Here is a 22,945-nt window from a genome sequence, read left to right as displayed (position 1 = left end):
AAGAGTCCAGACCCGGACACAGCCACTCTTGCGCCCAGCGACCTCTCCCGACAGCGCAGAGCGCTGAGCCTAGGTGGCACGCAGCCGTGTGTAGGGTTCTGGACGCGCGCATGTGCGCGTGCGCGCCACGGTAAGCACTGCCCCCAACCCACAGGCCAGCAGCTTGCGGTGCCATCTGTCACCAGCCTCGCCCGGGCTGCTCCCTCTGAATGGCTTTCCCTAAGGCCAACCCGCTCGCCCTGTCGGACGCAATCAGGTCAGTACAACCCTCTGCCAATGCTAGACCTGCTGCCTGTCGCGGCACCCAGGGCCACCAACTCCAGAGCAGACCCTGCATCTGTTGGGAGGCCCTCTTCTCCGTAGGTCACCCACTGCAGGACGCAGCCAGAAGTGCCCTCTATTCCCAAACAGCACCGGTTCCAAGCTGTGAGCTGTCCTGGGTTCCCCCTGACGGCGCGCGCTCCACCAGGTCCAGGAACTCAGGACCCGGGCCAGCATCTTTTTAGCAAGTTCTAAGTTCTCAGGTAAGGCCTGGTGACTTCATTAAAAAAAAATAATAATAATAATAAAAGCAGAAAGCAACCCAACCACAATAGGAGTCGATCCGCAGGCTCGGCACCGCAGCACTCGAACCCAGCTCCTTCTCCCGCGTCTGTGGGCTGACATCACAGCTCAGCCCTGGGCCTCTGCCCGCTCCAGCCTGGGCCTCTTCCCTGGCCTCCAACATGGGGAGGAGGCAGTGGATCCCACCTTTGCAGGCAGGCCTCCTGGCCTCGCCTGAACCCCAAGCTGGCCTGACTTATCTCCCGTGCTGTTCCTTTCCTCTGCATCTGTGCGGGGGGGTCCAGTCACTGGGGGCCACTTTCATGATTTTGTTGCCATCAGGATTAGCTGGATTAGGGGCCGGTACATAAGGACCCCCTGGTGCCCTGAGGAAGTTTCATCACGGGGTCAGCATGGTGTGAACTATATTCTGTCAACACCACCACTTCTTACAGCCACCAACCAAAAAAACAAAACAAAACAAAACAAAACAAAAAAAACAAAAACAAAAAGGGGGGGGGAGGAGTGTAAAATGTATCAACTCATCATAGCAATAAATCCCCCTACTGGGCATTTCAAAGCGTGTGAGCCATTCAGGACTGTCCTTTCAGACAAGAAACTTCAGTGATTTTAAAAAAAAATCTATTAAGAACGACATCGTGGGTCTGACAGTGGTGGTACCGGGCAAGGGGAGGAAGTACAGCTGCCCATGGGGGAGGGGGAAGCCCACAAAAAAACTAGCTCTTTTTCAAAACCAGTCAAGCAGTTTGGGAACAGTCCCACCAAGGAGAGCTTATATTTTGTTCCAAGGTTCTTGCCATCAAGATAAGATGGTTCCTTTTTTTCTAAAACAAAATTTCCATCACTGCCCATCCAGCAGCCCCCCCCCCCCGCCTATATGAAGGACAGCAACACCCACTGGTAGGACAGGAGCAGAGAGAGCGGTGTGGGGGGTAAGAGCACAGGGAAAAACTAAAACAGATCCTATAAAACTCCAGTGACTGCCATTTTTCCTCCGAGGGGATCATTTGGCCCATTGACCGACCCAAATGCCCAACCATGGGCCCCACTGGGTCTGGACCCTGTGCGAAGTAAACACAATTTGCAGAGAAAGTCATGGGATTTCTGCAAGTGTGTGCAAGTGTGTGTGTGACAGAGCAGTCCCTCGTGCACAGAACCGGCTGTCCCATCAAAGCCGTATCTGTTATATTTCTGTCCTACTCTTCTGTTTGGAGTATTCACCCACAAGAGAAAAGGAGGTAAGCTCTCGCGGCCCTGACCTGCAGCTGGAACACAATACTTTCGCACAGCCCTGCCGACCCCTGACATAAATTTTACACCGCAGCTGGCATTTACACACTCAGCATTACCATATGTATAGCTACTCGGTGCTAATTATGCTAATCACCTGTCTAACTCGCTGCTGCGAAAAATGGTTGTATTTAGCAGTCCAGTGCGTACCAATGCAGCTTACTGTGTGGCTGAAATGTACATTCAGACGGCCCTGAATGGCAAGATTTTTCCACGTTGCTGGCTACATTCAGGCCTCAGAAAAATTTATTCAAGTCAACTGGTTTCGGTCCGCAACAAAAAAGTTACGAGAAAAAAGTGAGTGTGTTCTTGCCCTAACATTCTGGATCTGCTTGCAAGCAAAATGATAAATCAATTGGTGTGGGAAACAAAAAGGAAGAGGGATTTCTTTTGGGAGCCATGTGAAACTGTAGCCTATTTAAAAAAAAAAAAAAAAGAAGAAGAAGAAGAAGAAGAAAAAGAAAGAAAAAGAAAAAAAGAGAGAAAGAAAAAAAAGGGGTCATCCTATTCCTCAAATCTCTAGAAAGAGCAGTTAATAGATATTTAGCCCTAATCCCAATTCTCTTAAATTGCAAGCTTTGTTTGCAATTAAGCAAAGTGTTAAACATGTACAATTCCCCACCCCATCATGCACAGACTAAAACAACGGTATCATATTTATCAGTTTTACTCATTACAGCAGTGTGTGAACTCATGGGGGGAGACAATCAGCTAAAAGTAAAGAAATAATTTCTTAGGCAGCTAGGGAAAATTCTTTTGTTATTTTCTTGCTTAGAAAGCCTCTATTTAAAAAGGGGCTGTGTGTGATGTTTAAGTCTTATTTTGTGAAGGTTTCTGGTTTCCCACCAAAGGAGCAAAGGAAATCAGGGAGCAGGGGTGGGGGGAGATGGGAGAATTCAAAAAAGAAAAAAGTGGTGGGGGAGGGAGAGGGAGGAGTGGTCTCAAAACTCCTGTTTTCACCACTGCTGATTTGTAAAGCAGTTTTCTCAAATCACTGTATAGGATGGATTTCTTAAATGCGGGTGATATTAGTGCAGCTATTTTAATAATGCCCTAAATTCAAAATGAAATCCGATTTCCTCCTAACTCACAAAATATGTACCTATTAATTTAAAAACCCTGGAGTTGGGCCCCTGCAAGGCTGTGCAGGCTGCAGGGGTGATGCCCAGGCAAACCCACCCCCTTTCACTGCCAGCTGCACGTGAAACACATCTGACCCAAGGGTAGCCCCAAGTGCCCGTTCCGTTCTCACCTTCAGTGATCTCCATTAGCAGAATCCTTACTTAAATCCAGAAAGCAGGAACAAACCGGAAGACCCTTTATTTTGCACCATACCTTGGGCCACCCCCCAGTGTGATATAACACCCCTGGGGATAAATCTCAGCTTTATGCACAGGTGAACCCGCCCAGCAGGCCTTCCCTCACGCTGTAGGGGGTCCTGAAGGAAGCAGAGCCTCTCCTGGCTTGGCTTCCCTCACCTTTCAATTTAACCAGGAGCAGATGACAGAGATGAGGCTCACAGAAACTTGAGGATGCTGCCAGGAAGACTACAACTTTCTTCCTGCCCCTCCCCACCCCAAGAATGAAGCTCAGAGTAACTTGAGGATGCTGCTAGGAGGACTGCCAGCCTCATTCGTGTGTATGTGTGTGTATGTGTGTGTGTGTGTGTGTGTGTGTGTGTGTGTGGTGTGCTGGGGCTTGAACTTAGGGCCTCATAACACGAGGCAAGCGCCCTACCACTGTACTACATCCCCAGCCCCAATCCAGCATTTTATAAATTGATCTGACCTAATGAGGCAACATTATCCAAGCCACATCTTGCTCTCTTGCACCCCAATCCCACATGCTATTCTTTGCCATTCACTCCAAAGGGTTCATTTATCTGGGTTCTGGAGTTCTAGATCTTGACCCTGCAGCCCAAAACACAGGGACCACTACTGTGCTGGCTCCCTGCAAAGCCAAGGGCCCACCCTGCTCCCCCCCCCCTCAATCCCTCACTCTTCTTAAATAGGAGATGGACCACCCTGCCTCGTGGCACACAGCAGTGTTTACATTGCAATACTCGGCTGTGTAATACATCTGGCATTTTTGGGCAAGATTCCTGAGCTAGGGGCCAGAAGCCCTTAAGCAATGATTTAAGGAGAAAAAAAAAAAAAAATCATGCACACTGACTTAACAAAGCCTACTTCCAGTTTCTTCTGCTCCCTTCTCTCCAAGTTACATCAGTAACTGCAAACTACCTTGGTTGCTAAACTGAGTAAATCTGCTTCTTCTTTTCATGGATCCTAATAATAATAAACAAACTCTGTGCTGTGATATGGGGACTTGCTTCTCTCTGGCCTCCCCCCTTTCATAGCCAGTGGTGTTATGGGACCCACATACAGTGTGCACTATTTGGGCCAACTTACACCTGGGTTTCTGGATCAGAAATAAGGTCCTGCTTCCACATTGTAAATCTCTCCAACAACAAACTTGTTATTCATCAGCAGGTACATGACTGTCTACCACGGATACAGTTTCCTGAACTGTTTTCCCAACTATGTTCTAAGCCCCCCCAAACCACAATAGTCCTGTCTCTGCTGAAAGGGCTGAGGATGCATCATTTTACATGCAAAATTCCTGAATACTTCCCCAATAGTCAAGCAGTTCCTCAATGATAGCCTTCTACTGTTTGGGAAGGCTAATTATCTCTATCAAACCTAGTTAAAGAGTACATATGTAGACAAAATTAGGCAATGCAGTGTAAAGGGGTGGGAACATCCTAAATCCAACTAAAGAGAGGAAAAAATATTTTAAAAAAACTATGAAGTATTATCATAAAGCACCCCAAATGAGGGACTGACTGCAAAGAACAACAGGAGAGTTTATATTTTGATTCTGTATCTTTAAAGAATGTTCCCATGGAGAAGACTCCAAAGAGCTTCCTCCTCCAGAGCAGGCAAGGTGCATCCACTAGCAAAGCCTTTGATCTCTTTGATGTCAACCAAGACCTTGCACAAGGACTGAAGAGCCAAGGCTTCAGAGTCAGCCAAAATTTGGATAAGAACATCCATCTTCTTTGATCTCTACCCAACTCCATATTCCCACTGGCTTGGGTAGGGGTTCTATCCAGGGAAGGCCTGAAGGAGGGCACCTGGGTGCCAATGTCCTAGTTTATTTTACTCAGCAGTTCAAGAATGCTACAGGACCCTCCTGTTCCCTGTTTCATGGGCCACAGGAAGGACAGGGGACCGAGACACATTTCTCATGCTCTCTGGTGGTTTGGTATACACTGAGAGAACATAATGGGTTCTAAAGTGACCTCCAAAGTCCACAAAGATGTCAGGCATCTTCAGCAGGAGACACACATCTGCCCAAAATAACCCACCCAAGAAGCAACTCTCTGGGCTGGTCTTGAAACCAACATGAGAAACTCAAGGATGCAAGGTCAGCTCTCCATCTAGTGTCTCCCACAGCCAGTTTCAAACTCCCTCCTGTCCATCTCTGACTAACCAGACGTAGGGCCATTGCAGATTCCACACGGCGAACTCCAGGATTCCTCATAGGAGGGAATGGCTGGGGCAGCTTAGGTCTGGCTGGGAAAGTGGAAGGAAGGGTGGGATGAAGAGAAGGAAGGAAGGGACCAGGAGAGGTTTGGGGAGCCCCCAGGGGCACAGGGAATAACAGTACTACAGGAGCAAACCCACCCAGGTGGGCCAATTGTTAGGGATGTCCTAACTCCCTCTACTTTTGCTCCCCACCAAGAGCATCCAAATAGTGCCAAAATACTATCCTGCAAAACTGCTTCTATTAAACCGGATCCCCTTTAAAATCATTTTAAAATCTCCCTGTGTTTGTTTTAAAAGTGAATAGAACTTTTCGAGCTGAACACACGCCCTAAGCCCGTGGGCATACTCTTCAGGGTTCAACCTGGGCAGAGGGCTGGCATGGACCACGTGGAGGGCAGCCCCATGAGAAGCCCCTTTCCCTGCAGCACTGTGGCCCCCTGCCTCCCCCCCCCACACACACAATATGAGAAGCACAGCAAGGACAGACATGTTCCAGCTCGCCCTGAGTGGACAGGGCGCTGGGGGTCACGGGCAGGTCAGCTTTGAGGGAGAAATCCAAACGAAACATAAACACCGCCCCGTGCAGACCAGACAACTCTCCGCCATCCAGCCAGCATTAATCCAGCATCAGCTTCGGCGCATAATCCAAACAAGCGGCCCCGCCGGCTGGTACATCTGGAAGTTGTCATCTTTTGGAACTTCCAAGCAGCATTTGTATGCATCAGAGACACCCCACTACCCAACCTCCAGGAGGGTCAACAACAGGTAGCAGGGAGACAGGGTGGCTTCCCAGGGCCAATCAACTGCCCTGTGCACCTGAGGCTACTTGTTATTGATGTATTTATTTATGCATTTGCCATTTGATATTTTTTAAAGTTAATTATTGGGTTTTCAAGTTTTGACTCTTAAGTATGAAAGGAATACCACAATTGCTTCTACCTGTGGTGTGCATCTGCTCCTTGAACCTAATAAATCCCTATCTACATGGTCTTCATTAAAAAAAAAAAAAAGTGCAGGGGTCCAGGGAACACAAGAAAGTTGCATTTCAATGTCTTTCTGTCCCTGTGAAATGTCCTCAAAGGAACAGCCCACTCAGCAGAAATGGGTGTAACTTTAGGAGGGCAGTAGTGACAGGGCCCATTCTGCCCTTCTGGTAGAGTCCCTCTTTGCTATCAGTCCCTCGCCTGCCTTGGTCCTGCTCCAGAAGGCACCCTGGCAAAAGCCGGGTGCAAGAATGACACCAGAGCTAACCATGGCTCCAGCAGTGTGCTGTGTTCCATGAACGCTTTCTAGGAAGTCCCCTTCGTCAAAGCCTTTAGCCCACTGAGACCAAGTGGAACAGGTCTTGATGCAAAATTAGTCACACACACCCCCACCAAGCACTCAAAGATGAAGTTTTCTTTTTTCCATGGCTTTTTCCCTCTCTCCTCATGGCAGTTAAAATTTTTATACTTAACATCATTCTAATTAAAGAAAAATTAAAAACTTAAGTTAGTAGTGTGACATGGAAGGAATGACCAGGGTAAGCATAGGGATAGCATGGCAGGTTTACCTTCAAGACCAAAAACACTTCTGCATCCACAGCAGCACAGTTACAGCCCTAAGGCTACCATGTTTTCCGTCTGCACAACTCTTGGAGTTATTTATCATCTAAACCACTGGTTCTCAATTGGGGTCATTTTGTGAACCACGCCCCAACTTCCCCCCTGGATATCAGGCAACCAATGGAAACATTTTAGTTGATCTAGCAGGTGTTCCTGGCCTCCAGTGAGTAGAGGCCAAGGATGCTGCTGGAGGTTCAAGGACAGCCACTCACAGCAGAGGGTCAGGGGAGAAGGGGGGGGGCGGGTCTCAATGGTCTCCTATAACCAAGCACCCAACTTCATTTCAAGAACACCAGGGCACGGTGCCATCAAGGGCAAACTGGGGTAGCCCCTACAGACATCCACATGTATTTTTTTTTCATAAGAAGATTCCTATTTCTCATTTTTTAAAAAAATGAACACCTCTCACCCTCTCCCTCGATGCTGGCCTCAGAGCCCTCAACAGCCAAACACCAAGGCAAGGTGGATTCCCGCCAGGCTGTCACCCTCTGCAGAGGGGAGGCCAGGGGCTGGGCGAGCTTTCAGGAAAAACATGAATGAACCTTCACTCTGTCACCACAGAGTCTCACTACAAACTTGTGACAGAGAGGGGGCTGGCACGGGAGGCTGACATGAAGGGAAATAGGTATGAAGGGGGCCGGCCAGGAGGACAAAACCGCTAAACTAAAAGGAAATGCCAACAGAGAAAAGAGCAAGAGTGAGATATATCCGTTGCCATCTGTGTCCTGAGATCTAATGGTACCAGGGGAGGACACCAGAGGCCAAATACAATGGCACAAATCATGAGACAAGCCACGAGTGGCCCAAGGAAGAGCTCCCAGCACACACCTCACATAGGAGGCCCCGCAGACCTTCCAAGCCTCCAGGCTCCCACCTCCACCTCAAAGACCCTGCAGAGGGCATGAGGCCACACCCTTTTTCTGAGCCTTTGCTCATGCTGTTCCTTCTAAAGGACATCCCCACACTCCCCACCCCACCCCATCCTCCAGCCCCAGGTCTCCTCCCCAGGGCCATTCTAGAAGGCATCCCTGGTTTCTGTGCCATCTTGGCACCACTGCCCTGCATGCCAACTGCCCACAATGTTTCTGTGGGCCTGCTGGGCAGAGGTCCCCCTGAGGGCGGGGTCTGTGGCTTTTCACCAAGCCTCCTCTGGACTGGCAGGGGCTAGTGCAGAGCAGGCACAGGGAACATGTGCAGAAAGAGTGTTTCTTTCTAGTTTTAAGTGACAGTCCACCTCGTCCCACCTTGCTGCCATCGTCATGTGACTCTTTCAGGGTAGGTGTCCACAACACATTCCACCAATTCTATTTACCATTACTCCACTCCTAGGTGAGCTGGGTTTGACATTAATGACTTGCAAATAATATAACCCCAAGACCTAAGCTGGCACCTGACATAACTGACAGTTTCTTAAAAGGCGATCATTATAGGAATACTTTAACAGAACCAGAAAGTTCTTCTACCTGTGCACATGTGGGTGTGCAGGTGTGGTATATACTGGTCTGCACATTGTGCCTAATGCATTCAGACTGTCTTTATCTTCCCCAGCACATTCAAGTACAAAAAGTGAAATTAAAGACATTCCTATCAAGTGGGTTGCTCAACTTGCTGGCTTTTTTAAAACATATACTTGGGCAGATTTGAGAATGCAGTAGGGAGCCCATGTGCACATACACACACAGAAACACAAAGACAACTGGATGTCATATATGTGCCATTTCTTTAATCACAGGAAGAGTAATCATCTTTTCCAAACTGTCTTAGCATCCCTCTTCCCTTTAAATCTTACCCTTTCCTATCTTGGGTTGCTTTTTAACTAGGGGAATATGCAACCTCTATTCATTTGGCTTATATGTGGAGCAAATATCTAGTTCATGTAAGATTTCATGCCTGGAAACTTTCCTGTTTTGATTAAGAAAGCATCTTGTAACAGACTTCTTTGCTCATAGTGATAAAGTTTATCCAAGAGACTGATACCTAAAGGGAACCTAAATTTGGCAGTGGTACTAAATTTAATTCACTGATCTCTGCTGACATATGTACAGGGCAGTAGGAAATTCTCACTCCTGAGAGAAAATGCTCAAACTATTCCACTGAGTGCTGACGCCACCCCCAGCTCACTTGATCACAAACAAGGTCTTCCACAGTTACCTCCACTTTATATAGCAAGTAAAGCTGTTGACTAGTGTGGCAATCTCTCTGGCTGAGTTCACCTGCATTTATGAAACTTGCTTCTTCTACAGGGGAAGAAGTGAGCATGGGATACACACATGCATGAATGGACGCACCGACGACAGATGAAGGCCGAGGCCATAGGGGGTTAAGTGACTTCAGTCACTAGTAGGCAAAGTGGACAGAGACAGGGAGTGACCCATAGCTTCTCATCTATAAGATGGGCAATAACTGTTAAAAACAAAACACAGAAACTGTCATGTTATCAAAATAAAGATAATAAGAGCTACTGTATTCAGTTGTACAGCATGTGATGAAAACATATGGCGCTGCTCAGTAGGTATTGAATATTTGTCCCAAGAACCACAGAACCACACTGAAACTGCCTGTGCAGAAAGGGAGTAAGAGCTCAGAGGATGGGGACCCTAGCTCAATGGTAGAGCAACTGCCCAGCATGCCCAAGGCCCAGGCTCCATCCCCAGCACTGCAAAAACAAAACAACAACAAAACCCCAAAGAAGACGGCACCTCCAGTGCCCACTTACTACAGCAGTTGGAGCCCCTGCCCTTGGAATGAGCTGGACAACCCAGAAACACTTCCTCCTGGAAATAACACTAGGTTAAGAAACTCACAGAACCTCTTTAATTATTAAAGGTCTGCTGGAAATAATTGCTCAAACAACACAAAACCATTTTTTGTCATCATCATCATCAATTGGCAACACATAGGTTAGTCCCTCTTAGTTCAGCCAATCACAGGCCTTCTACACTACAGCCCCGCCTCAGGAGTTACTGGGCTGGATGCCCCTTTACACTCAGGGTTGGCATCAGAGAGCCCCACTCAGATGGGGCCATCCCTAGGCCCTTCTTGCAGGCCCTGCTGAGGGTGGTGTGCTGCCTTCTAGAATACTCTCCTCTCTCTCTAGGTATCCCCAGGTCTTCCTCACCACCTCCATAGAAGCTTTTTTTAATCTCCATTTAACTTCTATGGCCCATTTCAACTATCCACCCAAATTCAGTGCAAGTGCCCTCAGTAAACTCCTTGCTAGGGACATAATAAGTGCTCAATGAAACCCTTCTTTCATCTTCCAAGGACAAGCACCAAACTGAGGGAAATGGCCCAACGGAGTCAATCCAAAGTACACTTGTATTAATTACCAAGCTACTTCAGGAAGGAATGTTTTCTGATCTTAATTATTGGATTTTATTTTAATTGTCAGTTCTCAACTAAATACTCTACCATATCCTTGCAAGAACGCTGCAAGGTTAAAATACTCTTCGAGGTTAGTCTCCAACACCACCCAGAAAGGGATCACTGAAGCAATTTATGCATAATAACTCCTCTCTTCCAAGTCTTGAGTTTCTACGAGGGCACCAGATATTTCTGGTCTGAAATATCTGAATAACTACTTCAATCCTCCACACCTACTCCCTTGGTAGAGATACCCAGAGCAATATATAAGGGGTTAAAATGTTTCCAAACAGTGTGATTCTTTTCTTTTCAAAAAGATCATTGAGAAGCAACCAACAAGAAAAGGGGGGAGAGGGGATAAGGAAAAAAAATTTTTTAAAAGAAACTCTTACCACCAAAAGAATATACACGGTTTCCGTGGTGGGTGGTGGTGGTGGTGTCTATTTTAAATTTACAATTCATTTTCTAAGGCCGGCTTCAAGAACCCCCAAATTGAGGAACATGCATAAAAGCCTGGCAGAACCCCTTGGAGAGCTCCTGGGGCCCCTCCCTTCCAGCCAGCGTTCTTAAAACACATTTCTTTTTTCTGCCTGCAAAAACAGCTTTCGCGCAGAATAATTCCATTTAAAAAGCCCCCACCCGCGAGGAAACATTAATCTACTTTGCAAACATGCGTTCCAGTCTGTGCTTTACTATTTTTTTTAACTCCTTCCCCCCACCCCACCCCCTTTTTTTGTACCTTGAGACAAATGTTTTTTTCCCCCAGAGTTGAAAGCTGTCCAAAAACAGGACCACACACGCCGCCGCCTCCGCAGGCCCGCGCTGCGCCCGCCCCCCGCCCTCCCCAGCGCGACGGCCGCGGCCGCCGGGGCCGCGCACACTCCCAGCAGCCGGAGGGGTGGCCTCTCTCTCCACCCCCCACTCCTTTCTCTTTGGACGCGGTGGGTGGGGGTGGGGGAGGGAAGGAAGCCGAGCGGGGGAGCCGAGACCGCGGAGGCCTGCCCCTGGCCGCGTCTCGGGGCGAGGCGGCGGCGGGCGGCCGCGGTGGCCAGCCCCGGACCCCCGGCCGTGCCGAGTGGTCCGCCCCGCGGAGGGGCCCGCGCCCCCGCCGGCCCGCCCTCGCCACTGTCTCCCACAACACCTAGCAGAGCGCAGCGCCCCGAGTAGATTACAGCGCGGCCTTTGTCGGCGGGCCTGGCTCCTGGCCAGGCGCCCAAACAATAAACAATTCCCCCTGGTGCGGGCAGGGGGTTTTCGCTGGCCACAGCCAGGCTCTAGGTGTGTGCTGGCAAATATCTTCATCAGTTGGAGGGAAGGGAAGGGACGGGGCCCGGGGAGGGCGCGAGGGGCCCCGCGGCGTGCGCTGCTCTCTTACCTTCCACCCACAGCTCCTCCACGTTGGTCTCGAGATTAGCTGCCTTTAATCCCACAGCGAAGGCCCCAAATATGAGGAGGCCCACAACCAAGAACTTGCCGCAGTTTTTTTGAATGTAACAACCCAGTTTAAATAAGAGTCTCTGAAACTTCGCTCTCAGCCACAGCGGCGCTTTCCGGCCAGTAGCCTTCCCCTGGGAATGAAGCAGAAGGGAGGAGTGAAGGCCGGGTAGTCACGGTCCGCGCGCCCACGCCCGCTCGCGCGTACCCGCCTGAGAATCCCCCGACAGCCGCGGGGGGCCCCGCGCAGATGGGGCGCAGGAACTCGCCCTCCGGGCTGGAACCCAGGCTGGAGGGAACGCGAGAGGCGTGTGTGTGTGTGTGTGTGTGTGTGTGTCTGTGGGGGGGTGGCGGGTCATAAATCAAAGTCAGGCTGCAGCGTGGGAGATGCACCTTGGGGACTGCAGGGGCGCCCCCACGCGTGGCCTGCACAGCATCCTGGAGTGTGACTTGGGGAGCTGGGGATAGGGCGGGCGACACAGAAGGGCAGGCCAAAGCAGAGAGACAACCACTCTGCACAGGCGATTTTCACCCAGGACCCGGGAAGGGAGGGGCTGCGTAATCCCTGCGACCCAGCCCAGCACTTCAGCAGCAAACCACGTCCCGCTTTCCCATAAATCCTGCACCACCCATCACCCTTCTCTGGGTGCTCCGGAGAGGACCGGTGCAGGGGCCGAACGCTCTTTTGGAACAATATATTTCGAGTTCCCCCGTCTGGAGTGGCATCTAGTGGGCATCCACGTGGTGAGCGCGGCCGCGGGTGCTCACTCCCAACGCTTCCATAGCTTTGGAAGACGCCGTGTGAGCCGAATTAGGAAGTGGGGCAGCCATCTGCAACTTACGACAATATTTGTGATCGGAAGAGGGCAGCCACAGGGATCTTTCCCTCCTCTCCCTTCCCTTCGGGTTAAACGTAACAAAACAGCCGACTGCACGGGGGAAGGGCCCAGGCCGGCGCAGGCGGGGGTCCGGGCTGGGTACAGGCTGCTCCCGGCGGCGGCGCTGCCCCGGTGCTGGCCGCGGCCCCGGTGGGCCCCCGTCTGGGTGCTCGCCTTCCCCGGATTCCACACATTTCATCCAGCCTCGTAAACACAATGAACCCGACCGCTCAGCAGACCCGCACCGCGGATTTAAGGTGGCAATTTGTTTACAACTTTCCCTCTCCCCATCAGGTTCTGAGAAGAAGCGGCTCAAAAAATGTGAAAGAAGAGGGGGGGGATGTCGTCTTCCGAGGATAATTTTTAAGGGAGCAGAGATTTCATGCTCAACAAAAGTAAAACCGGCTGCCAAAAAAGGAAACCACCTTTATTTCGGCTCCCTCCCCCCTTCCTCTCTCCGCCTCTCTCCACTCCGCCTCCCCCTCCAAGATGTTAAGAAATGTGGCAGCGTTACAGGGGTTTAGCTGCAAATAGGGGCAGGGGCGCAGAAGGAGGGAGCTCCTAGCCAGGGGCACGGGGCCGGGCAGTGCTGCGGGCGCCCTCGAGGTGGTCCACTGTGGACAGCTTTCCAATGCTCCGGAAAAGGCACGCCAGGGAGGGCGTGCACACACACACACACACACACACACACACACACCTCCACCCCCTGCGGACCTCAGACAGCCCTTTCCTCCCAGGACCGGAGGGAGGGTTTGAATTTTTCAATCCCCACTTGTCTGCCTCTTTTCCTGGAGGGGTGTGTGTGTGTGTGTGTGTGTGTGTGTGTGTGTGGTGGGGCTATCCCAAAGAGGAAGAGGAGGGAGGAAAGAGTGGGAGGAGAAGAGAGGAAAGAGTCTGAAATGCACCTTGGAAATCTGCTCCAGAGCGAAGGCGGCGTCGCAGTAGCTGGGCCGGTGCAGATAGTCCCGGTCCGGCGCGGCCGTGCGGCGCAGCCCCCCGGTCCGTCTGCGCCTCCCGCCGCCGGCCGTCCGGCCCAGGGCCCCGCTGCAGCCGCCGCCGCCGTCCTGGGTCTCGGCGGTGTTACCAGCCGAGGCCATGTTGCCGTTGCCGCCGCCGCCACGGGGACCGAGGCTTCCCGGGCGGCCCGGCACGCTGCTGCTGCTGCCGCTGCGAACTCCCGGCGCGCCTGGGCGCTCGGCTCGCGAGGACGCTGCTGGCTGCCGGCTGCTCGGGCTCGGGCTCCGGTTGACAGACCTGCTGCTGCTGCTGCCGCTGCTCCTGCTCACACGGCGGGCGCTGCAGGCGCTGCGGCCGCGGCCGCTGCCGGGGAGTCAGACCCTGCGCCTTCCATTGCCACATTGCGCGGGGGTCCCGAGGTCTCTGCGGCCGCTGCTGCCCACATCCAGTTCGCGGGAGGGCAAGAGCCGGCGCGCGGAGCGAGCCTGTCCTTCGGACGCTTTCACCGCGCTCTTCGCGGTCCCCAACTCCCCTTACCCGCCCCCCGCCCCGCGCCGCGACCCCTTCACTGCAGAAAGCGCCAGCAAATCCCTGCAGCTCCCGCCGGCTGCGCTGGCTCCCTCGGCGCCTCGCGAGTCGCCCGAGCGGCCGCGGAGGGCAAGCGCAGAGCCGCCGCCTCCGCGGGGTCGGAGGGTGCCCGGCGGGTCTCAGCGCTGCCGGGCCCGGGCAGCCGCCGTTGCCGCTGCTCCCGCGGCTGCTGCTGCTGCTGGCGGTGGCGGCTCCTGAAGTTGCTGCTCGGGTTCTGGCTGCTGGGTTCGCGGTGGCTGCTCGGTCCCGGACTTTGCTTTCTTGTGCTCCACGCCGACCCGCTGGACCATTCTGCCCCCGCGCAGCGCGCCTCTCTCACTCCCGGGACCTGGGGACTCCGCTCTGTGTGTGTGCAGCGGGCAGCGGCCGCAGCAGCTCCTTGATTCAATAGATGAGATGGAAGAAGAAAAAAAAGAACTCTCTCCATTTGGAGAAAGAGGAGGAGGAGGGGAGGGGGTGGAGGGGGAGAGAGCGAGCGAAAGAGAAAAAGGCTGGAGCTCCCGCCCCCGGGGCTGTCAGATGGCTTGGGTTTCTGCGACGCGATTGGCTCGCGGAGGGCAGAAATTACTCAGCAAACATGACTATTATTAGCTGCTTAGCAACAGCTCACCAAAGTAGAGAGACCACCCAGGTAGGCAACCCCAGTGTGTGCATCCCCGGCTTCGGGGGGAGCCTCCGAGAGCGCCAACCTTCTCGCATGCAATACTTCCATTAAGGAATGCTCCCCCCTCCTTTCTTTCTTATTCCTTTTCTTTTCAACAGTGTCTTCTTTTTGTGAGTCGCCTTTTGCGCGCACACACGCGCGCGCGCGCACACACACGAGCATTTGCCTCGCGATAGACACGGGGGGATATGTAATATTTTTTTAAGCGCTTAAACAATTTCTGAAATTCCTCAAAGAAAACCCTTTCAGAGGCACCTTGGCCTCAAGCTGTAGAAAATACTGGGAGGTCCGGCTTGAATTCCCAGGCCTGCACCAATAATGACAGGGTGGTGGATAGTGCGCCAGTGTGTGCCAGATTTTTTTTTTTCTCTCCTCTCTTTTATAACTAAAGGCAAGACTTAGGCTCTCGCAGGGAACAACGCCTCGCATTAAGATAAACAAAATGGAAAGTTAAAGAAGAAAGTAAGAACGTTGAGAAAAGCCACCCTTTTAAAAAAGAAAATCCGTCTCACCGCCCCCCCCAGCCCCCCAGAAAAACCCCACGACAACACAGTGCTAGTTTGAAGGAGTCAGTGTTCTATAAACGTGGAATCCAGACACTGAAACAGTCTTAGGGAAGCAGAAGAGTTTTAACTTGAATCTTTAATGTGATATTAGTAAAAGAAACAACAGAAACTTTTTTTAACAACCCTGATAAATGGAATGTTTCCTTGACAAACAAACCAAAAAAAAAAGTCCTGATTATTTTGGATAAGTCTGAGCCCATTATATTAACTGCGTCCTTATAAAAAGTCAGTTTTAAGCTTTTTTTAAAAAAAAAATCGGTATGCATCCTGTTACATTTAATAGTAGCGTGACGTAGGAGAGAATAAAGGCTTTGATGTCAGATTCATTCGAAACAAATTGTGCGCAGATAGCAAGAATTTGTCCAGAAACCGCGTCTACTGTCACCAAGATATCCCGGGGACTCATTTTCCGTTGAGGAAAAAAAACTCGCGCGGCCTCTTGGATTGGGTCCTGGGGTCAAAGACAAATTAAACTATCTACACAGCTACGCTCTTTATTTCAGGGGAAAAAATTATAGTGGAATGTGTTTTCTTATGTTTCCAAATTAAGTTCCTCCCTGAAGTAGGCACCAGATTCACAAGCCCAGGATTCTGTCTCATTTTAGTATTTTTCTTTCTTTCTTTCTTTCTTTTTTTTTTTTTTCCTTTACGGAGTTGAACTGTAGAGGGAATCGCGGTAGCGAGAAGCCGCCTGAAGCCGTGAAATGGGGCAGTGTGGCTTTAAGATGCACACGGTCTGTGTTCATTGAAAAAAAAAGAAGAAAGAAAGGAAAGAAAGAAACCCAGATGGAGGGAAAGGGGGAGGAGCGGGGAGAAGGCGGAGCCCAGGCGGCCACGTGACCTCGGGCCAAGCTTCCCGTGCGCGCGCGCGTGTTCGGGTGCATCCGCATGCGCGCGCCGGGTTCGGGGACTCGCTGCGCCCGCGCGGCCCGGGCCAAGCAGGTAGGAAGGTCGGTGCGCTGGGCCCGCGGCGGGCGGGCTCCTAGCTTTCTGCGCGGCCTCCGGGAGCCCCAGCGAGGCGCGCGCCCTGCCGGCACGGACGGACGTGCCGGACGCGCCGTAGTACATTCCTGAAGGCGGACCGGCCCCCTTACGTTGCCCAATGCCCGCGCGGCCTCCCGCCGCCGGCCAATGACTGCGCGCACGGGGCCTTCCCATTCAGCCGGCCCGCGTCGCCGCTGCGGCCCGCTAGGGGCTGCGGCTGGGCGCGCCGGCCACCGGGGCGGTGCACGCGGCTGCCGCAGGGGGCCGGTCCGCCAGTCTTCCCTGCCGCCTCCTTCCTCTCCGGCGGTTCCCGGATCCCCGCTTCCTTCCCCTCGCTCCTGCTGCTCGCTTTCCACTGCTTTCTCTTCCTCCTCCACCTCTTCCCTCCCTGCCTAGCCTCGCCACTTTCCCTCTGGCTTTTCCCTCTTCCTGGTTTTATTGGGAGGCCCTGCTCCCCGAATTCTGAGCCGGCAAAACGTGTGTGGTACCGGGAGAAGAGGGACAAAGAGGGCAGAAGCATTTGGGGGTGTTCACGGGATCAGGAGGAGGACCCTAGTACCCGGCCAGCGCGGAAATTCAAAACTCACAACTCCCAAGCAGCACGTGATTTTTGTGAGTGGCTCTGGTAAGAGCTGCTAAAAATCCATAAGAAAAGTCAAGCACGGTGCAAGGAAAATGGCACTACTTTAATAAATAATAGCGCAGGAAAACTGGGCTCGAGACATAGCTAGTTTAATTTTGGAGTAAAACCCTGGTCTAAATAGCATAAAACAGGAAAAATGGTTTGTTAGCTTTTGCTGAGCAGACATTTCAAGTCAAACCATTTCGTACTTGCTGCTGGAAGTTGTTTAGACTGGGGTGGGGGGAGCGGTTATCCCTAGTTTTACGTGTCAGCCTGTTTTTATTTTTTTGAGGCTTGCTGACCATAAACACGTTGTTCTGGTTCTTTTTTAAGTTTCAGTATTAGCTCCTCTCCACTCAATCATTTACTTACAGGAGTTTCACGATAACTGCTTGGATTATGGAATTCTGGAGTAAAATTATAGACTATGTACACGTAATGGCTCCGTATCACTGTGCACGCAGCTGCAGAGCCTCTGGATCTGGCCGCCTGTGCACCATTTCAATGGCAAAGGCTCTTCCACTCGGGCTCATTTCCCTCAGTTTGACTTAATTCCTAAATGTTTTGAACATTGATCCCTGAGGTTTTCAGCGCCCTGAGCCCCTCGCCTGCTGTTTGATAGGTTAACTTTTCAGCATCTCAGACAGTGGTCTCGGCCTGTAAACTCTACCCATTGGTTCCAGGACGCAATCCCCAGCCTCGCTCTAACAAGCGCTATCTTAATCTCCCCACCCCCCACCCGCCGCTTCCCCTGTGGTCTGCTTTTTTCATACACAGAGATGAATTACTTTGAGGATCTAATTGGCCTTGTTTCTGTAACGTTTTAAGAAAGGGAAGAGGAGCCAGTGTAAAAGCCTGCTCGACTTGGGTGGTCAGGGCTGAGGCTGCCCCCAATTTGCCTCATTGCTGATGCATGCGAGTGCCACATTCCCAGCGATAATGTTGTTCCTAATCAATCTGCCCTTATTTACATTTGTAAGCATTGTCGGCTTTAATATGCATGCCCTGTGCAGGGGACTGCTGCGCCACACCGGGTTTGTTAACTTCCAGCTAACCACAAGGATTCCACAGACCTGAGATGAGGCTGATTGGAGGAGCCAGGCCTGCTAAGGTGTCTGCTGGGAGTACAGTCCCTTTAATGGCCCTTCTGCCTGGAGGCTCCCCTTGTGAGAGTTACCAAATAAGTGAGAGCTTAGGGCCTTATCAAGCAGCAGGGTTGCCAGCCTCTGAGAAGCAAGAGCCACGTGTTCCAGCTCCCTTTTCAAGTAAAGTTCATGTCAATGAATAAACTGACATTTTTTTTTCTCCCCATCAGGGCCCAGGATTTCTCATTGGTGTCTGTAGATTTCAAAACAGATTCCTTCAACTCACTCTCTGAATTCTCACATCCCCACCCTTCTCTCTTCCAATGCTTCCAATAGCCATGGCCATGCCACACACATCTCAAAAATGACATCAGATCATCCAAATGAGAAGATGACCCTGAAATAAAACATCTGCCCTTTGTGTGGGGATGTTCCGACGATAAGCATCATGAGAGCCAGACTTGGTGGAGTTGAGAAGCCACAGTGAGATTTAACTTCCCACTGGTTTCTCAGATCAAACCAAATGAGTCTTTAAAATCCAATGTAATTTAGCTAATTTTTACAGAATATAAATAAATGAAGAGGTAAATTATTCCAGTAATTTATATTCACCTCTTTATACTCAAAGGCCATTTATAATTTTATCCACTGAGTTGAAAACTCTATTCCAGAAATCTAAAGAATCACAACGGGATTACACTCTACAGTATTCTTGAGAGGGTAGGATGGAGAGAGGAATTAGGGACTTGATGTAGTATTCTATCTATGGATGGGGAGCCCAGGATATGGGATTGAGTGATGGGCCAGGGCCTGAGCAGTTTAAAGCAGGTATCTGGGATAAGAGTTGAGTCTTGACTCAATTCAAGCCAATATGCCACCATCCACCACACTTTCTTGGCTCCCTAAGAATGCCTTGTTATGTTTTCACTGGCAGCTTTTGTATTTATTTAAAAGGGGCTGGTTAAAAAATGAGTCTAAAAGATTTCAGGGAGGAGGGGGAAAGAAATCCAGCGGCCACAAAATGTAAAACCACTGGCTGGCCTCCCCTCCCTCCTCCCTTCCACCTCCAGCTTCCTGCTCTTATTCCTCTCCCCTCCCCAGGCTGGAGGAAGGGGAGCAGCCCTAGCCAACTTGTCAAAATAATGCTGCTAATTACCCCTGATCTCCTTTAATGGGAAGCTGCTCCCAACTCCACAAAGGAGTAAATGAGAGGTCTACAACACAAACCAGGAGCACTGGCATTTTTTGAGCTTACAGTGAGCTGGGGGGTAGGGAGGGCAGCAGAGGGAAGATATCCTGAGAAGGTCTCAGAAATATCTATGCTCATTACTCCCGGTTTAAACACTAGCCTGAAAAGGGAATTAGACTTTACTCAATGCCAGAAGCGACTGGTATTCTCTTGCTAAGAATGTCACCAATTGCACAGAGAATATTCAAAGCTTTCAATAAGCTTGAAAGAAAACATGACATTGATGCTCCTATTGATTCCCGCCCCCCAAATATCTTCTTAGCTATGTTGCCTTACTCTAATGGATAAAGATGTAGTCTTGAAAGGACCAGACTATGAACATTTTCCCCATCCCCCGCCTCATCTCTGTTTTTCTCTATATCTGTATCAAGCTTTGCGTTTGGCAGAAGGCACACCATTCATTTCAGTGATCTCTACCATTGGGTCTTGCATGAAAAAGAAGCTAAGCAACATGATCCCTTTGACCCACTTCTGGAGCAACAAATTTATTAGAGATATAGGCATGAGAAATGAAAGGGAAGTAAAACAATTCCAGCTTATTGTGTGTCTTTCTTTCATACTGCTAATCCGGTTTACACATCACGCCTACATGTCTCAATAGGGCATTATACACTGTGGCAGAGGCTGGAGAAAATAAAAGGTGTGTGTGTGTGTGTGTAAGAGAGATATGAACATAAAAACAGGGAAGACGTTTTAATCCATATTTACCTCTTCAATTTTTATATCTGTAGAAAATTGAAGATAATTTGTAAAATAGTCTTTTTCATAAAAATAATTTCAAATAATGCTAACCCCTGTTCAAAGAGCTTGTCAGATTATGACTAGATTATAACCAGAAATTACACCTCTCACAGTGAGTTTGAAATGAATCTAATAGCCCAAACTGAAAATGGGCAGATTGAGATGGTGGGGCCTGTTGGGTGTCCACCTTAATTCAACATTTTAATTTTAAAAGTCATGGACTCAAAGATATTTTATAGCCTGGTGCAAGGACTATGGGTGACAACTGGAAGACACAAACACAATTGAAAGCCCCTGGTTTTCCAACATAGGGACAGGATCACCTGAGGCAACAATTTATCCTGAGGTACCACCCAGAAATAATAAGTTATAGTAACAAAAGATGACACCAAAAAGCATTGTCTTTCTTTGTGGAGGCAATTAATTGCATGTTGAACTAGTAAAGAAAAAAAAAATCCGAACACACACAGAATGCTGAAAAAAGACTATTGTAGTAGTTCAAGACCTCAACGATCCAATTATTAAATGTTTAGAGCTGCCTATTGTGGGACTTTATTATTGATGGCTAGTTCTTTTGTATTTCTCCTCCCCAGGGAGGAAGGAAGGAGAAAAAGAGGAAGATGGTGGTCTCTTCCAGGTCCAGAAAAACAGAGGTCTCTGTTCCATATCATCTTCCATATGGTTCTTCTTGGGTGACAGAAAATGAAATCAGAAAACTTTGGACTTAACGTTCATCCACACACTACACGTCATTTTAAACGTGAGCTTAAATGCGTTGAGATATGGCACATGTCACCCAGAGGCACAGTCTCTGGGCTCTGGGGGTCCTGGTGTTCGGACCAAGTCTGTGAGGACTTGGGCTCCTCTGAGGCCGCATTCAGTTCTGGGATACCCGCCCACCTCTTTAATGGGTGGCAAGCACCGGATAGCCGGAATCCCTGGGCGCAGGAGTCAACACAGACCTCTTCTCCACCCGTGGCCCCTTGTGAACTCAAAGCGCCTTTTGGGACCCTTTTCCCACCAACGGCGGCAGGGAGGTGGATGTTGGAACCCTAGAATTTAGGTAGGGTGCTTCTGTCCAGCCCTGAGTGTGCCACTCAACCAGGGGTCCGTGCGGGGCGCCGAGAGCCCCGGGTGTGGGTGCGAGAGCGTGCGCCGTCCCTCCAGCTGCTCTCGGCAAAGCTCCACCGAGCGGACAGAAGTGGCTTCCGCGCGCGCTCCCTCTGCGCCCCGGCTCTCCCCCCGGCGCTGTCACTCTCCGCACCGGCCCTTCCATCACCAGCTCTGCCTCCACTTGCGAGTCAGTAGCCACCACCAGACTGATGAGCGGAAGCCAAGGTGGCGACCCTTTCAAGCGTGAAAATGGGATCCCGGGCGACCCCCTCCGTGGGAATTTTCCCCGGAGCCGTTCCCCGGCTGGGCCCTCGGCAGCCAGCCCCCTCCCGCCCCGCAGGGCTGGCCTCGGGGGCGGGGGCCCGGCGCGCGAGCGAGCGTGGACGCGGGACAGGCGCTCCCCGCGCCCCGGCGGCGCAGCCCACCCAGCCCCACATCCGCGGCGCCGCGAGCGGCCCGCCCCTCCCGCCCGGCGCTCGGGGCTCGCTCCGCTGTCCGCTGCGCCGGACGCCCCGCGTCGCGTCGCTGCGTCCCCGCGCCGCCCGGGGCACAGGACGCGCGAGGGCGCGGGCGGGGTGGCGGCGGCGGTCGCCGCGCCGGCTGCACTCACCATAGCCGGCCGTCAACCCTGCCCGGAGCGCGGGTGCCGGTGGCGCGGACCTGGGCTTGGATTTCACATCAATTCCTTTTTTCCGGGCCCCGCTTTCCTCGTCCTCCGCGCCTCCGTCTTCTCCCCGTCTTCCTTCCTTTCCCCCTGGCTTTGTCGCCGCGGGTCTCTTTGTCTCCCCTGTCGTCGTCGGTTTCTTCTTCGTGGTCTTCGTCTTCTCCTCCTCCTCCTCCTCCGTCTTTACAAAAGGAACGGAAAGTGTAAAATCCCCGGCGCGCAGGGCCGCCGGAGGCTCTCGGCGGAGTGCAGCGCGGACTCACAATTACAAGCCTGTTTCTATTAAGCAGTTCCATGGCCCTCGGCGTGGGTGGTCTGCCGCGCCATAGGCAGGACCTGTCAGGGTCACGTGACGGATCCGAAAACTTTACCCCTTTACAATAAACTCAAGGAAAGCAAAGTAAACTCGAGGAACGTGCTATCAGCACAGCCCTCCTGGGTAAACAGGCGCTCCCCTCCCCGCCTTCCTGGGAGGCGCCCGGCCCGCGAGCTCCGGCGAGCCCCGGCCGCCCCCTCCCGCCCCTCGCGGCCCGGCCTGCGGGGGCCCGTGGGCTGGGGGTCTCCCTCGCCTTCCCCACCTTGCGCCCCTCGCCGCCACATTATTTGCTAACATTCGATTGTCTCGCCGGGACCCCGGCGGGGAGGAGGTGCTGGGGGAGCGTGGAAGCTCAGCTCAGCAACCCCAGCAGGCCGGGAAGTGGGGGGCGCCCAGAGGACTGCAGAAGAACACCAGCTTTCATGGGCTCCATTCGCAAAGCCCTGGCCTGCGCGCATTCCCACGGAAGCGCGGAGAAGCTGGGAGCCTTCTAGTTGACAGGCCCACAGGGAGCCGGGGAAGCCGGGCACAGAACCAGAGGTTTCCCGGGGATATGTTCACTAGGACAAGATGTATGTGGATTCGTGTCATTTCTGTCGGACGTCCCTGGGAAGTCGCTACTTCTGAAGGGACTAAGGTGGAGTCGCTTGGAAACCAAGATTGGTAGCTGGCTGAGGAATCCCTAATTGATATTTGCCTCCTTTCCCTTCCAATT

The 22,945-nt window shown here is 51.6% G+C and overlaps 1 protein-coding gene across 4 annotated transcripts in view; it reads right to left on the bottom strand.

The window, feature by feature from the left end:
• The window catches only part of PTCH1 (patched 1), a 65,763-nt gene extending 43,741 nt beyond the window's left edge, over positions 1 to 22,022 (bottom strand). The window contains exons 1-2 of one of the 4 annotated variants that reach the window (XM_081262678.1): positions 21,861 to 22,022; positions 11,745 to 11,937 (exon numbers count right to left, since the gene is read on the bottom strand). In XM_081262678.1, the coding sequence (XP_081118804.1) occupies positions 11,745 to 11,937; positions 21,861 to 21,863 (196 nt within the window). In that variant the 5' untranslated portion in view covers positions 21,864 to 22,022. Of the gene's footprint in view, positions 1 to 11,108; positions 11,233 to 11,744; positions 11,938 to 12,645; positions 12,874 to 13,586; positions 13,795 to 21,860 lie in introns of those variants that run through there. The other 3 variants (XM_081262677.1, XM_081262680.1, XM_081262679.1) reach the window with 3 other exon arrangements.
• Positions 22,023 to 22,945: the final 923 nt, after the last annotated feature.

This window comes from Spermophilus citellus (genome assembly GCF_964194105.1).
Source record: "Spermophilus citellus genome assembly, chromosome: 12".
NCBI lineage: Eukaryota > Metazoa > Chordata > Mammalia > Rodentia > Sciuridae > Spermophilus > Spermophilus citellus.
The sequence above is the reverse complement of the archived record's forward strand: the minus strand, read 5'-3'. Positions and strand labels throughout refer to the sequence as shown.